We start from the raw sequence: 13,070 nt of genomic DNA on the forward strand, positions 1-13,070 counted from the left end.
TATAAACCTCCCTCGTCCTCTCAACCGTCGCCACTTCAACAAGCTCCATCCTCTCCTCTCCGTTCTGCAGTCGCCTCTGTGCTCGTCCTCCTCCCTCGTACCTCCATTTCTAGCAACCCAACTACAAAACTTTCCCTTGTGTCATACTCTACTGCCCTTTTGTCTACCAGCCCATCGCAAACCTCTCCATATTTTCCTCTCTAATCACAGAATCTTTGTAAAGAGCTAGTTGTACCAGTCCACTCCAGAATCCAAACCAAATCCATTCTTCACCTGGCTCTGTCATCATGGCCCATTTGTCGGACGACAACGATCTTTTTAAGCAAACATGCAAATGGGTGCATGGCCCGCTCATCGTCGGAGCTGGTCCTTCGGGCCTGGCCGTAGGCGCATGCCTAAAGGAGCGAGGCGTTCCATTTGTCATCCTCGAGAGGTCCGACTGCATTGCCTCCCTCTGGCAAAAGCGCACCTATGATCGCTTAAAGCTCCACCTCCCCAAACAATTCTGCCAGCTCCCCAAGCTCCCCTTCCCCGACGACTTCCCCGAGTACCCATCCAAGAAACAATTCGTAGACTACTTGGAGTCCTACGCCAAGATCTTTGAGCTCAATCCGCAGTTCAATGAGACGGTCCGATCCGCGAGGCACGATGAGACGGCCGGCATGTGGCGAGTGAGGACCGTCGTGTCGGGGAGCAGGACTGCCGGCAGGAACACTGAGGTGGAGGTGGAGTACATCTGCCATTGGCTGGTGGTGGCTACAGGGGAGAATGCAGAGAGTGTGGTGCCAGAGGTGGAAGGATTGGAAGAATTCGGTGGTCGGATCATCCATGCTTGCGACTACAGGTCTGGAGAGGCCTACCGAGGGAAGCAGGTGTTGGTTGTGGGATGCGGCAACTCTGGCATGGAAGTCTGCCTCGATCTCTGCCACCACAAGGCCTTCCCAACAATGGTGGTCCGTGACTCGGTCTGTATGTTACACAAGCTGAAAACTACAATCTAACAAAAGGATAGATTCTACTCTACGAACTGCAGAAAACTAACTATAGAATTAAGATTACTTCCTCTGTTTTAGCTTCGTTTTTCCTTATACATTACTCTTGGTGCACTATTATTTTACTGATGGAGTTATGATTTGCTCAACAGGTTCATGTACTGCCGAGGGAGGTTCTCGGGAAACCGATGTTCGAGTTGGCTGTTTCCTTGATGAAATGGCTCCCAATCTGGCTGACTGATAGGATTTTATTGGCCTTATCATGGATGATACTCGGAGATATAAAGGAGGACGGTCTAAAGCGACCTTCAGAAGGTCCCCTGCAGCTAAAAAACACGCAGGGGAAGACCCCTGTTTTGGACATTGGTGCTTTGGAAAAAATTAGATCCGGTGCGATAAAGGTGGTTCCTGGAATCAAGAGGTTCTCGCATGGCAGAGTTGAGTTGGTTGATGGTCGGGTCCTTTACGTGGATTCAGTTATTTTGGCCACCGGTTACCGCAGCAATGTTCTTTCATGGCTGCAGGTAAATTCATCTTCTTTTGTGGAAAAAAATCTTTTTGTTATAATGTACTAAATATATCTATTTTTTTCACATATTGCATGTACAATCTTGATATAATATCACAGCTCCCACATATTGCATATACTATAATAGATGACATTGTGCATGATTCTATGCTGTAATACATGTTTTCCACGTTTCTTGTCGTCCTATTAAAATGACAGTTATGGGAGTTGGGTTCCGACACTTCTCTAATTTATATATGATGCTGGATAGGGCATTGGATTTGACTGAATTTAGTTAGGTTGTGTTGCTAGAGGCATAAACTCCTCCCACCTTGCATGCGTTTCCGAAGATACTGAATACAATAACAATGGAATTGAGATGGGAAGAAGTGGTTGTGGTGGTTGGCTGACTGTTTAGAATATTTGACCTAATAGAATTTGGAGATTCTTTGGTACAATTTGCCTACTCTATATGCTGAAAGGTGTGTTATGGGGTTTTATCTATGCAGGGCAGTGATTTCTTCTCCAAAGATGGATTTCCAAAAGAGCCATTCCCGAATGGGTGGAAAGGGAAGTCAGGGCTCTATGCTGTTGGGTTTACAAGGAGAGGGCTCTCTGGTGTCTCCTTGGATGCTGTGAGGATAGCTGAGGACATTGGCAGGGTCTGGAAAGAGGAAACAAAGCAGGCAAAGCATATCATTGCTTGCCATAGGAGATGCAGCTCACATATATGATGAGAAGATTTTAATCTCCCATGTACTTGTTCCCTGGTGATGTGTGTGTACAATATACTTCGATGGTAGTATGTTGGTGGACGGATTATTCGGAGGTGTTGGTTTTGTGATCAGAGATCATCTTGGAAGGATGATAGCAGCTGGTGGCCGTCGTACGCCGGGACTTACTGTTGTTGGGACGGAGCTGCAGACAGCTTGGGAAGGGATATCCTTTGCCAGGCAGGTACTGGGTGCTGAGCGTCTATACCTTGAGGGGGATTCCTCTGTGGTGATTGACTGGGTTCGAGGATTGGACAAATATGGTGATGGCCATCCTCTTATCCGTGATACTCGTAGGTTGGCTCAGGAGTTAAGCGATTTTCAGACTTTACACGTTTTTCGGAAAGCAAACAGCGCAGCAGATTGGATTCTCTTCTATGTTGCCCGACACTGACATCGATAGGAGAAATACCTCCTACTCTGTACTCTTTTCTTTCTTCTAATATGGCTGGATGTATCCACGTTAGAGCTACATGAAATGCCGTTTTTACCAAATAATAATAATAATAATAATAATAATAATAATAATGTTTGGAAGAGGAAGTTGGATATGTGTAGTAGCTAGAAAGAATCAATTATTTGATATGAACTGGGTGTGTGGAAATCTATGACAGTGCAGCAAAATATACCGCAGCTAGTGTGGAAGAGAGATAAAGTCAGGAGCCTAGTAAGTAAGCATCTGTAGCCTAAGAACTCCATAAAATTCCTGTTCCACCCACAACATATTGCACCAGCTTTTACAGAAGTTCAGAACTTTACAGCCCTAGGCTCTACAGTTACCATTCCTTGGGTGAACCCAGCAGAGATATCCTTCTATATATGATTCATCAATAACTTTATGAGTTCATGAAATGGACTTGTTTAAGGTCCTGCCCTGGTTCACTGGCTAGCTAGTTGGCTAATTTGCCTCCAGGATACATGCTTGGTAACAAGATAACGGTCGTTTACCCACTAAGATAAGAGTCGAATCTATTTCGCGACCAAATGTTCCATGGAAGTGTAGTTGAATTCGTCAGGACCCTTTGCAACAATGTTGGTCTCCAGTTGCACCGTGTATCTAGATCGATGATAGACCAGATCATCAACAATTATGGAGGATCGGTCTGTACTCTGTAGGAGGGGAACAAGAGAATCATATAGCATCCTCTTCTTTCCGCATTAACTGGTGGCTTCTCACTGAGAATGCTAATGCCAAGTCTCTCACACTTTCAGATTTCCGGCTAAGAATGGCAACAAGCTTTCTTTCTGGCACCAAAAGAGAATCAAACGATGTCATGAACATTTTATGTCATTAAACATATGCTTCAATTCAACTTCTTTTCTTTTTTTTGTGTGTGTGTGTGTATGTATATATATACTAGAAAACTTACAGGCTATTCATTCATCTTGAAAAGCCTAAACTGAACTGATTGGCAAATAAACAATTTCCAGAATCAACAGGTAGCAAGCTCGGTTGGAAAGCATCTAACCTTAGGCGCATTTGTTACAGTCCCACGGCAAAAAAATAGCTAGTCTGCCATAATAATTAACTTTTCTGTCTAAATACTGAACCTTGGTATTCATGTGCAGTAGTTCTGACATCCATACAAAGGCAACGGCTTGGCTTTGTGAAGCAGGTCAGCCAGCGCTTTGGGGTCAACTTCAATTAACTTTTCTCAGTTCTTTAACTTACATGTATCTATTCAATTGTCTCGAGGCATGATTCTGCTTTAGCGTCACGAACGTTTCCTAATTTTTCCTTGAGTCATCAAATCCTTTCCTTCCTATTTCCCACGGAGAATACAGACCATCTTCTCCAGTGTTACATGCTTCCATGGATCATGACACATGCTGTGGCCACTGCCTTTCTCGTTCTCTCTCTCTCTCTCCCCCCACGGCCCCTCATTTGTTGGCGCACGCCGTACTGTCTATGTTTACAACTCAAGGATGGATTGCCAAATCATGAAAAAATGTAGCAAATGCTCGCACACGTACGGGCAGACAGAGACGCCAGGTATGCTAAAAAGTGTTGCTCAGGTGCTGTTTTACTGTTGGATACGGAATCTACACTCGTATCTACGAGGCCCAATTGGGCTGCTTAACTCTCTCTCCCTCTCTCTCTCTCCCTCTCTTGTTTGAGTGTTAATCCACACTTGAGACAGAAGGTAGACTGCAGGGGGTAAGTTTCAGGCCCTGAAGAGAAGAAACTGCACTTGGTTACATATTTAATATTACGTGCTAGCTCGAACACATTTCGAGATCCATTTGTTATTAACACAGCAGTTCTTCCTTGTGTTCTCAGAACGATCAAATCAATCTAGACACTGTTGGGCTACCTTATCGGATGGCACCCTGCTGTCGGCTACAGCTAGCGTGATCTTGTTTGCGATCCTTCATTGGAGGATATCAAGAGAGAGCAAATGGACTTCCACGCCGAGGAAGAGAGCTAATGGTCGATGTGGACATTAATTAGATGGCCCGGACCCGGCTATCCGCTTGGCTGTGAAATGGAGAAAGGATTGCATATCTTTGTCACGAGGAGGAGGTCCCATATGGCATCTTGTCACCAGTCATGAGGGCCCTTAAAACCTTTGCCAAAGAGATTAATCCTGTTTTTAGTGTTGGACCATGTGATGTCTGCATGGGCCAGCATTCAATCACAGTTCAACCTGGAAATTTTAGTTACCTGTGACTTGTCTCCCTTTCATTAAATGCACGCTAACCATGCACAGAGTTATGTCACCAACCTCCAAATTAGAGAGTGAGTGAGAGAGAGAGAGAGAAGATTTGTCTATCGCCCATTGACTAACCTCTCAGCTTAAATGCATACCACCTCAAGGATATCAGCCATTCATTGAGTCCGTAATCCTTTTCTCCTTGTAAGAAATAAAGACCACGATCAAAAGAATCCACTATTTAAAGAGAAATCTATTTCATATAACTTTCTTTGCATAGTTCTTGTCATTTTCTTCCTTAGCAAGAGCTATTAGCATGCTTCTCTATCTTCTTCTTCTTCTTTATCTTTTCTTTTGATATGTAACGGGGGAAGTAAGACAATTTCCCCAAATTTTCTTCCTTACCAAGAGCTATTAGCATGCTTCTCTATTAGGGACACTTATGAACCAAGTGTAATTTGGAAAGCATTGATTCTTACATAATGCTCTAACAAATATGTGGTGACCTGTATTCTCTGGTCTTATGTTGTGGAAGTTTCCATTGGTGAGAGGGGCTATTTAAAAAAGAATACGAGTCAGGAAAGGTAAGTCACCATGCACCAGCCCTGCCACCCCAGCTTCATGAATGAAATCTGCCATTCATTGTATTGACTTTTAAGGCGAGCGGCTTTTGTTTTTTTTGTTTTTTAAAAAGCTGAATTATAATTATCAGCATACTCTTTGTGAATTTACTAATCATTTTTTTTGTGCGCCTGTCCTCATATTCTCTTTTTTTTTTCTTCTTTTTATAGTAGACAGCTATATTCTACTGTATTGGCAATAGAATCATTTAAAATTTACAAATTCCAAATAAATAAAATAAATGGAAAGATTAAGATTTTTATAAGGATTTTAGTTAAACATATCTATTGCGAATACCTTCTCTTATTCTGTAATTGTTCTATTCTAATCAATCGAATCAGTTAAATTGTTGTTCATATTGAAATGAATCGAGATTGATAAGGAGTTAGTCAATGATGTTCGAGCATGTTAGATTTTTATTAAATAATGATTAAAAGTTTTCATACTTAAAATATATATATTATATATATATGTTAATAAGGGAGTTTGGCTTGGTGGTTGGTGTGTTGTTTGGGTGGGGATGAGATAACAGGTTCGATTCCCATTCCCTCCTTTTTATTTCTATTACGTAAAGCTTGGTTTTCTTGTGCTCGTTGGGATGTTCCCTCCTTGTCCGAGCCGAGCTCGGTTCTCTTGTGCTCGTTGGGCCTGTGCTTGTCCGAGCCGAGGTTCTCTGCAGCCGAGCTGGGCATGTGCTTGTCCGAGCCGAGGTTCTCTGCAGCCGAGCTTGTCCGAGCCGAGGTTCTCTGCAGCCGAGCTGTGCCTGTGCTTGTCCGAGCGAAGGTTCTTTGCGCATGTGCTTGTGCTCGCTGGGCCCTGCCCCTGCTCGTCCGAGGTTCTGTGTGCCTGTGCTCGTCCGACCCACCTCAACTGAAGCGCGAAGAGCCGAGGCCGAGGTCGGACCACAGGTGTGATGAGCCCAGAGGAGCCGAGGTCGGACAACGGGTACGATGAGCCAAGAGGTGCGTGGGCCGTGCCTCGCACCCATAGCACGAGGAGCCACGTCGCTTCCTCGTTAGCACCTCTTCGCAACCAACCTCGCATCCGCTGGCCATACTCCCAGTGTTTTGTCAAACTTTCTTACCGGTTTTGACCGTTGGATCGGTTTTGGGTCGCGTCTGTCCCGAAGAAGTCTATAAATAGACCTCTTCGGATTAGACAGGATATAATATATAAAAAATTGAAAACAGAGAACTTCTATTCTTCCTGTTTGCTGTTTTTCTTTCAATCAACGGGCTTGCTGCATACTGATTCTGGGTTCGAAGGCTTCTTTGATCCGTGCAAATCATTGAGGCAGAAGGAACAGTGCGAGAGACTGTTGTATCTCAGGAGTAGAACGCCATCTAAGCCTAGTGCACTGTAAGGCGGCGAAATCTACTTCAAGGAAAGTGACCAACATACCACGCCTCGGCATCTCGGGTTCCATTTTTCCACTTTCTCTATTTATTTTCTGTAAGCCTATTTCTGCCTATTATTTGTTGAAGTAGAGTATTATAGATTTAAAATTTTCTGGGATAGTATATTTCCAACATTCTTGAAGTAGATTTCTTCCTACATATAATAGGCTAGTACTTAGAGTTACCCCAATGGCCAATGCAAGTGACCCGGTTCCTCCTGAAAAATTTAATGGAAATAACTTTAAACGTTGGAGACAGAAGATGGAAATCTTCTTAACCACACTTGGGTTATTTTCCATAATCTTTGACTCTCCTCCAAATGAGGAAGAGAATGAACCAGCTAGAACTTGTAATTTAGAGGAATTTAAGAAGAAAGACTACCTGTGTAGGAGAAGGATTCTGTCCTATCTTACTGATCCCCTTTTTGATGTCTACTGCACTTTTAAAACCTCCAAGGAGATTTGGGATGATCTTAATAAGAAATATGGTATCCAAGATGCCGGAATGGACAAGTATGCTGCTAGTCAATTCCTGTCTTATAAGATGGTTGACACCAAGCCTGTAGTTGATCAAGCCCATGAGTTAACAGTGATTTATCATGAATTAGGCTTAAGGGGAATGGGTATAACTGAGAGCCTTCAAGTTGCTTGTACCATTGACAAGCTCCCACCTTCTTGGAAAGACTTTGGGTTATCCCTGAAACATAAAACCGAGGATATGACAATGAAAACTCTATTGTCTGCCATTAGGATCCAAGAACAACACCTTGAGAAAGATAATGAGCAACTCATGAATCCTGAGCTTCTAACCAAGGTGAACTTTGTAGAAGGCCAGAATAGGACCCATAAGTTCAAGAACTCCAAATTTGAAAAGGGTGGACCTAGAAACAAAAGAAAACTTATGAAGCCAAAACACCATATCAATAAGAATGATCGGAAGCCGATTTGCTACAATTGTGGAAAACTCGATCATATGGCTCGAGTATGCCGGATGAAGAGGAAGAAGTATCAGAACTATGAACATGCGCTTTCTCAACCTGCAAATCCACAAACCAACATGGTGCTATCCAGTATTGGTCCTACTAGTACTGATGATCGGTATGTAACTTTAAGTCCAGAATTAAATTTGGCAATTTGCTCTACCGATTGGTTAGTGGATACAGGTGCGAATGTTCATATGTGTACTGATCATACCCTTTTTACTACTTATCAGGTCCGGAGTGGCCTAACAGTAACTATGGGGAACTCCACCTCGGCACGAGTGCTTGGAACTGGAAAAGTACTTCTAAGGCTTACGTCTGGAAATGTGCTTACACTATTTAATATGTACCATGTGCCCGATGGAAGGAGAAATCTGATCAGTGGATCTCTTCTAAATAGGAGTGGTTATTCTTTGTTATTTCAATCTAAGAAAGTGATTATAATAAAGAATGGAACATTTGTAGGCAAAGGCTATGAGTGTGATGGCTTGTATGTAATAAATAATGTATCTTTGGATTTTCCTTCTGATAACAATAATAAAATTGTGCTTTCAATATGTTCTTCATCTCTTTGGCATGCTAGATTAGGACATGTGAATAATAATACTATTAAAAGAATGATTAGCTCTGGTTTATTACCTAATGTTTCATTAAATGAAAAGGAAAGGTGCCAAATTTGTGTTCAATCTAAACAACCTAGAAAACCATTTAAAATAGTAAATAGAAATTCAACTTTATTAGAATTAATACATTCAGATGTATGTGATCTAAATGGAACTTTGACTAAAGGGGGTAGAAGGTATTTCATTACCTTCATAGATGATTATTCTAAGTATTGTCAAGTTTATTTAATGAAATCTAAAGATGAAGCATTTGAGATGTTCAAGACTTACAAATATTTAGTAGAAAATCAACTTGACAAGAGAATAAAGATTCTCAGGTCAGATAGAGGAGGAGAATACACCTCTAATGACTTGAATGAATTCTGTAGAGTTAATGGAATTCTACATGAAGTTACACCTCCCTATTCACCTCAGTCTAATGGAGTGGCTGAAAGGAAAAATAGGACTCTGCAAGATATGGTAAGATCTTTGCTTGCCAACTCAGGTTTACCTGAGGTTTGGTGGGGGGAAGCAATGCTTACTGCATGTTTCCTGCTTAATAGGGTTCTATTTAAAGGTTCTAATAAATCTCCTTATGAACTTTGGAAAGGAAGAAAACCTAACCTAAATTTTGTAAAAGTTTGGGGTTGTTTGGCTAAGGTTAATATTCCTTTAATCAAGAAAAGAAAATTAGGACCTAATACTTTTGATGCTGTGTTTCTTGGTTATTCTCTTAATAGTGTTACTTATAGGTTCTTAGTCATTAGTTCTGATATTAATGGCATAGAAAAGAATACTATAATTGAATCTAAAGATGCTTCTTTCTTTGAAGACATTTTTCCATTTAAGGATAAAATAGAAAAGCATGTAATAAATAGATCTAATGATGCATCTTGTAGTTCGCTATCTAATTCTCTAATTATTCCTAATAATGAAAATGAAAATGAACTTAATGATATTAATGAACTTGGTAAAAGGAAAAGAATTAGGAAAAAGAAAGATTTTGGATCTGATTTCTATACTTTTATGGTTGAAGATGATCCTCAAACTTATAAAGATGCTATGAACTCATTAGATTCTATGTTTTGGAAGGAAGCTATTAATAGTGAAATGAATTCACTTATGACTAATAAAATATGGTTTTTAACTGACTTACCACCTGGTAGTAAGGCTATAGGTTGTAAATGGATATTTAAGAAGAAATTAAGACCTGATGGTTCTATTGAAAAATACAAAGCAAGATTAGTTGCTAAGGGTTTTTCTCAGAAAGAGGGTATTGACTACTTTGATACATATTCTCCTGTAACTAGGATAACCACAATTCGTACTTTAATTGCACTGGCTTCAATCCATAATTTGATAATTCATCAAATGGATGTCAAGACTGCCTTCCTTCATGGTGATTTAGAGGAAGAGATCTATATGGATCAGCCAGAGGGATATGTGGCTCAAGGACAGGAAAGAAAAGTTTGTAGGTTAGTCAAATCCCTCTATGGTTTAAAACAAGCTCCTAAGCAATGGCATAGGAAATTTGATAAAATCATTGTTTCTTATGGCTTTAAAGCAAATGAATCAGATAAGTGCTTATATTCAAAGTTAGAAAATGATTCATATATTATCTTGTGTTTATATATTGATGATATTTTAATTTTTGGTACTGATATGAATATGGTGACTGATATCAAAACTTTCTTATCTAATAATTTTGATATGAAAGATTTAGGTCAGGCAGAGGTAATTCTTGGTAACAGGATTACCAGAATACCTGATGGTATAATCTTTGATCAATCACAATATATTGAGAAAATATTGAAGAAATTTGATAAGTACAATTGTAAACCAGTGAGTACACCTTATGAGCATGGTTTGAACTTGAAGTGCAATAAAGGTGATCCAGTGGCCCAAGAGAAATATGCTCAAATTATTGGGACACTGATGTATGTTGCAAATAAAAGTAGACCTGACATTTCTTATGCTATAGGAAAGCTTAGTAGGTTTAATAGTTGCCCTAGTCTTAGTCACTGGGAAGCACTGGATAGAGTACTTAGATACTTGAGAGGTACAATGTATTATGGTTTACATTACTCAAGATTTTCCACTATACTTGAAGGATACAGTGATGCTAGTTGGATCACTGATTCAGTGAATCGAAAAGGAACTAGTGGATACATATTCATGTTGGGTGGTGCAGCTGTTGCTTGGAGATCATCCAAACAAACTGTGATCACAAGATCCACTATGGAGGCTGAGATTGTAGCCTTAGATTCTGCAAGTCAAGAAGCAGAATGGTTTAAGAATCATATGTCTGAAATACCTATTATGGAAAAGCCTATACCTGCTATCTCTTTGTTATGTGATAATGAAGCTGCAATTAATACTTGTAGAAATACTGAGTATAACAAGAGAAACAGAAGACACATTAGTGTGAGACATAAGACTATTAGATACCTAATTAAAAATGGTATCATAACTTTGGAATTTGTTGGATCTAAAGATAACCTAGCAGATCCTTTAACTAAAGGACTGGCTAGAAGCAAAGTCATAGAAACATCAAAGGGGATGGGACTGAAACCCATAAGGAATCATTGACAATAGCAACCCAACCTATTCTGACTGGAGATCCCAAGATGAAAGGTTCAACGGGAAAAACAAGTTGTTTAATGATTAGTTAGCACTATAATAAAATGACTTTATGTCATTTGGTCTCTCCCTGTGATGTGAGTGCTAAATACAGCAGAGGTATACGGAAGAGTTTAAAACTCTGAATGAGTCCGAGTTTATGGCAAGGTGCTGTGCTGCGAGCACCCTTGGAGGACTCACCTATGTGAGTGTGACTGTGTGGCCGCAGTCTATGGGGATAAGGGTTTAACCCCTAGAGCACTCATGAAACTGAGATATTGGTGCATAAGGCCAGAAAAAGCACCACCTATAATGAACCCAGTATTTGCATTTGTCATGGGTGAAGTATATAGAAATCTGAACCAAAGAATTTGGTTCAAAGCTTTTTAGCTACCACTATACCTTTCAGATGAAAATATACTTTCACTAGGTAAAGGTTCAAAGCCGCAAGCTACCTTTATTGAAGTCGTGACATAAACAAGCCCGATTTGACTATTTTTTTATTTTTGAAAACATTTTAATCAGGTGGGGGAATGTTAGATTTTTATTAAATAATGATTAAAAGTTTTCATACTTAAAATATATATATTATATATATATATGTTAATAAGGGAGTTTGGCTTGGTGGTTGGTGTGTTGTTTGGGTGGGGATGAGATAACAGGTTCGATTCTCATTCCCTCCTTTTTATTTCTATTACGTAAAGCTTGGTTTTCTTGTGCTCGTTGGGATGTTCCCTCCTTGTTCGAGCCGAGCTCGGTTCTCTTGTGCTCGTTGGGCCTGTGCTTGTCCGAGCCGAGGTTCTCTGCAGCCGAGCTGGGCATGTGCTTGTCCGAGCCGAGGTTCTCTGCAGCCGAGCTTGTCCGAGCCGAGGTTCTCTGCAGCCGAGCTGTGCCTGTGCTTGTCCGAGCGAAGGTTCTTTGCGCATGTGCTTGTGCTCGCTGGGCCCTGCCCCTGCTCGTCCGAGGTTCTGTGTGCCTGTGCTCGTCCGACCCACCTCAACTGAAGCGCGAAGAGCCGAGGCCGAGGTCGGACCACAGGTGTGATGAGCCCAGAGGAGCCGAGGTCGGACAACGGGTACGATGAGCCAAGAGGTGCGTGGGCCGTGCCTCGCACCCATAGCACGAGGAGCCACGTCGCTTCCTCGTTAGCACCTCTTCGCAACCAACCTCGCATTCGCTGGCCATACTCCCAGTGTTTTTTCAAACTTTCTTACCGGTTTTGACCGTTGGATCGGTTTTGGGTCGCGTCTGTCCCGAAGAAGTCTATAAATAGACCTCTTCGGATTAGACAGGATATAATATATAAAAAATTGAAAACAGAGAACTTCTATTCTTCCTGTTTGCTGTTTTTCTTTCAATCAACGGGCTTGCTGCATACTGATTCTGGGTTCGAAGGCTTCTTTGATCCGTGCAAATCATTGAGGCAGAAGGAACAGTGCGAGAGGCTGTTGTATCTCAGGAGTAGAACGCCATCTAAGCCTAGTGCACTGTAAGGCGACGAAATCTACTTCAAGGAAAGTGACCAACATACCACGCCTCAGCATCTCGGGTTCCATTTTTCCACTTTCTCTATTTATTTTCTGTAAGCCTATTTCTGCCTATTATTTGTTGAAGTAGAGTATTATAGATTTAAAATTTTCTGGAATAGTATATTCCCAACAGAGCATGTACTTTTTTTGAGTAGGTCTACCTAGTGCCTAACCCTATTCTCCAGGTCACCAACATTGCATGTGGAATCTCTGCTCCAAAAGGGGGAGTCCCGTCTTAAACTAAAAAGTGTTGACACTCAGAAAGGGGAGTCCCGCCTTAAACTAAGAAGTGTTGAAATTATATTTGCTCGTCCAGATAATCTAGCTGTAACATAGGAAGAAGAGCTGGATATGCTCCTTGTCACCCACAAGCATTACCTTAGTTTCTAAATTCTA

The 13,070-nt window shown here is 41.1% G+C and overlaps 1 protein-coding gene and 2 long non-coding RNA genes across 3 annotated transcripts; all 3 read left to right on the top strand.

The window, feature by feature from the left end:
• The first annotated feature begins 287 nt into the window (after positions 1-287).
• On the top strand, positions 288-2,344 carry LOC103707027 (putative indole-3-pyruvate monooxygenase YUCCA5). Its single transcript, XM_008791356.4, has 3 exons — positions 288-965; positions 1,145-1,516; positions 2,010-2,344. The coding sequence occupies exons 1-3, from the start codon at positions 288-290 to the stop codon at positions 2,232-2,234; spliced, it is 1,275 nt and encodes a 424-aa protein (XP_008789578.3). The 3' UTR covers positions 2,235-2,344.
• Positions 2,345-6,026: 3,682 nt separating this feature from the next.
• Positions 6,027-6,547, top strand: LOC148702360 (uncharacterized). The gene is made up of 2 exons (XR_016396721.1): positions 6,027-6,216; positions 6,259-6,547. It is a non-coding gene; the product is annotated as an uncharacterized LOC148702360 (long non-coding RNA).
• A 5,266-nt stretch (positions 6,548-11,813) lies between these two features.
• Positions 11,814-12,274, top strand: LOC148715360 (uncharacterized). Its single transcript, XR_016396722.1, has 2 exons — positions 11,814-11,985; positions 12,017-12,274. It is a non-coding gene; the product is annotated as an uncharacterized LOC148715360 (long non-coding RNA).
• Positions 12,275-13,070: the final 796 nt, after the last annotated feature.

The sequence above is a fragment of the Phoenix dactylifera genome, chromosome 10, assembly GCF_051530095.1.
Source record: "Phoenix dactylifera cultivar Ajwa chromosome 10, Ajwa_hap1_PhDact_Kaust_v1.1, whole genome shotgun sequence".
In the NCBI taxonomy this organism is placed as follows: domain Eukaryota; kingdom Viridiplantae; phylum Streptophyta; class Magnoliopsida; order Arecales; family Arecaceae; genus Phoenix; species Phoenix dactylifera.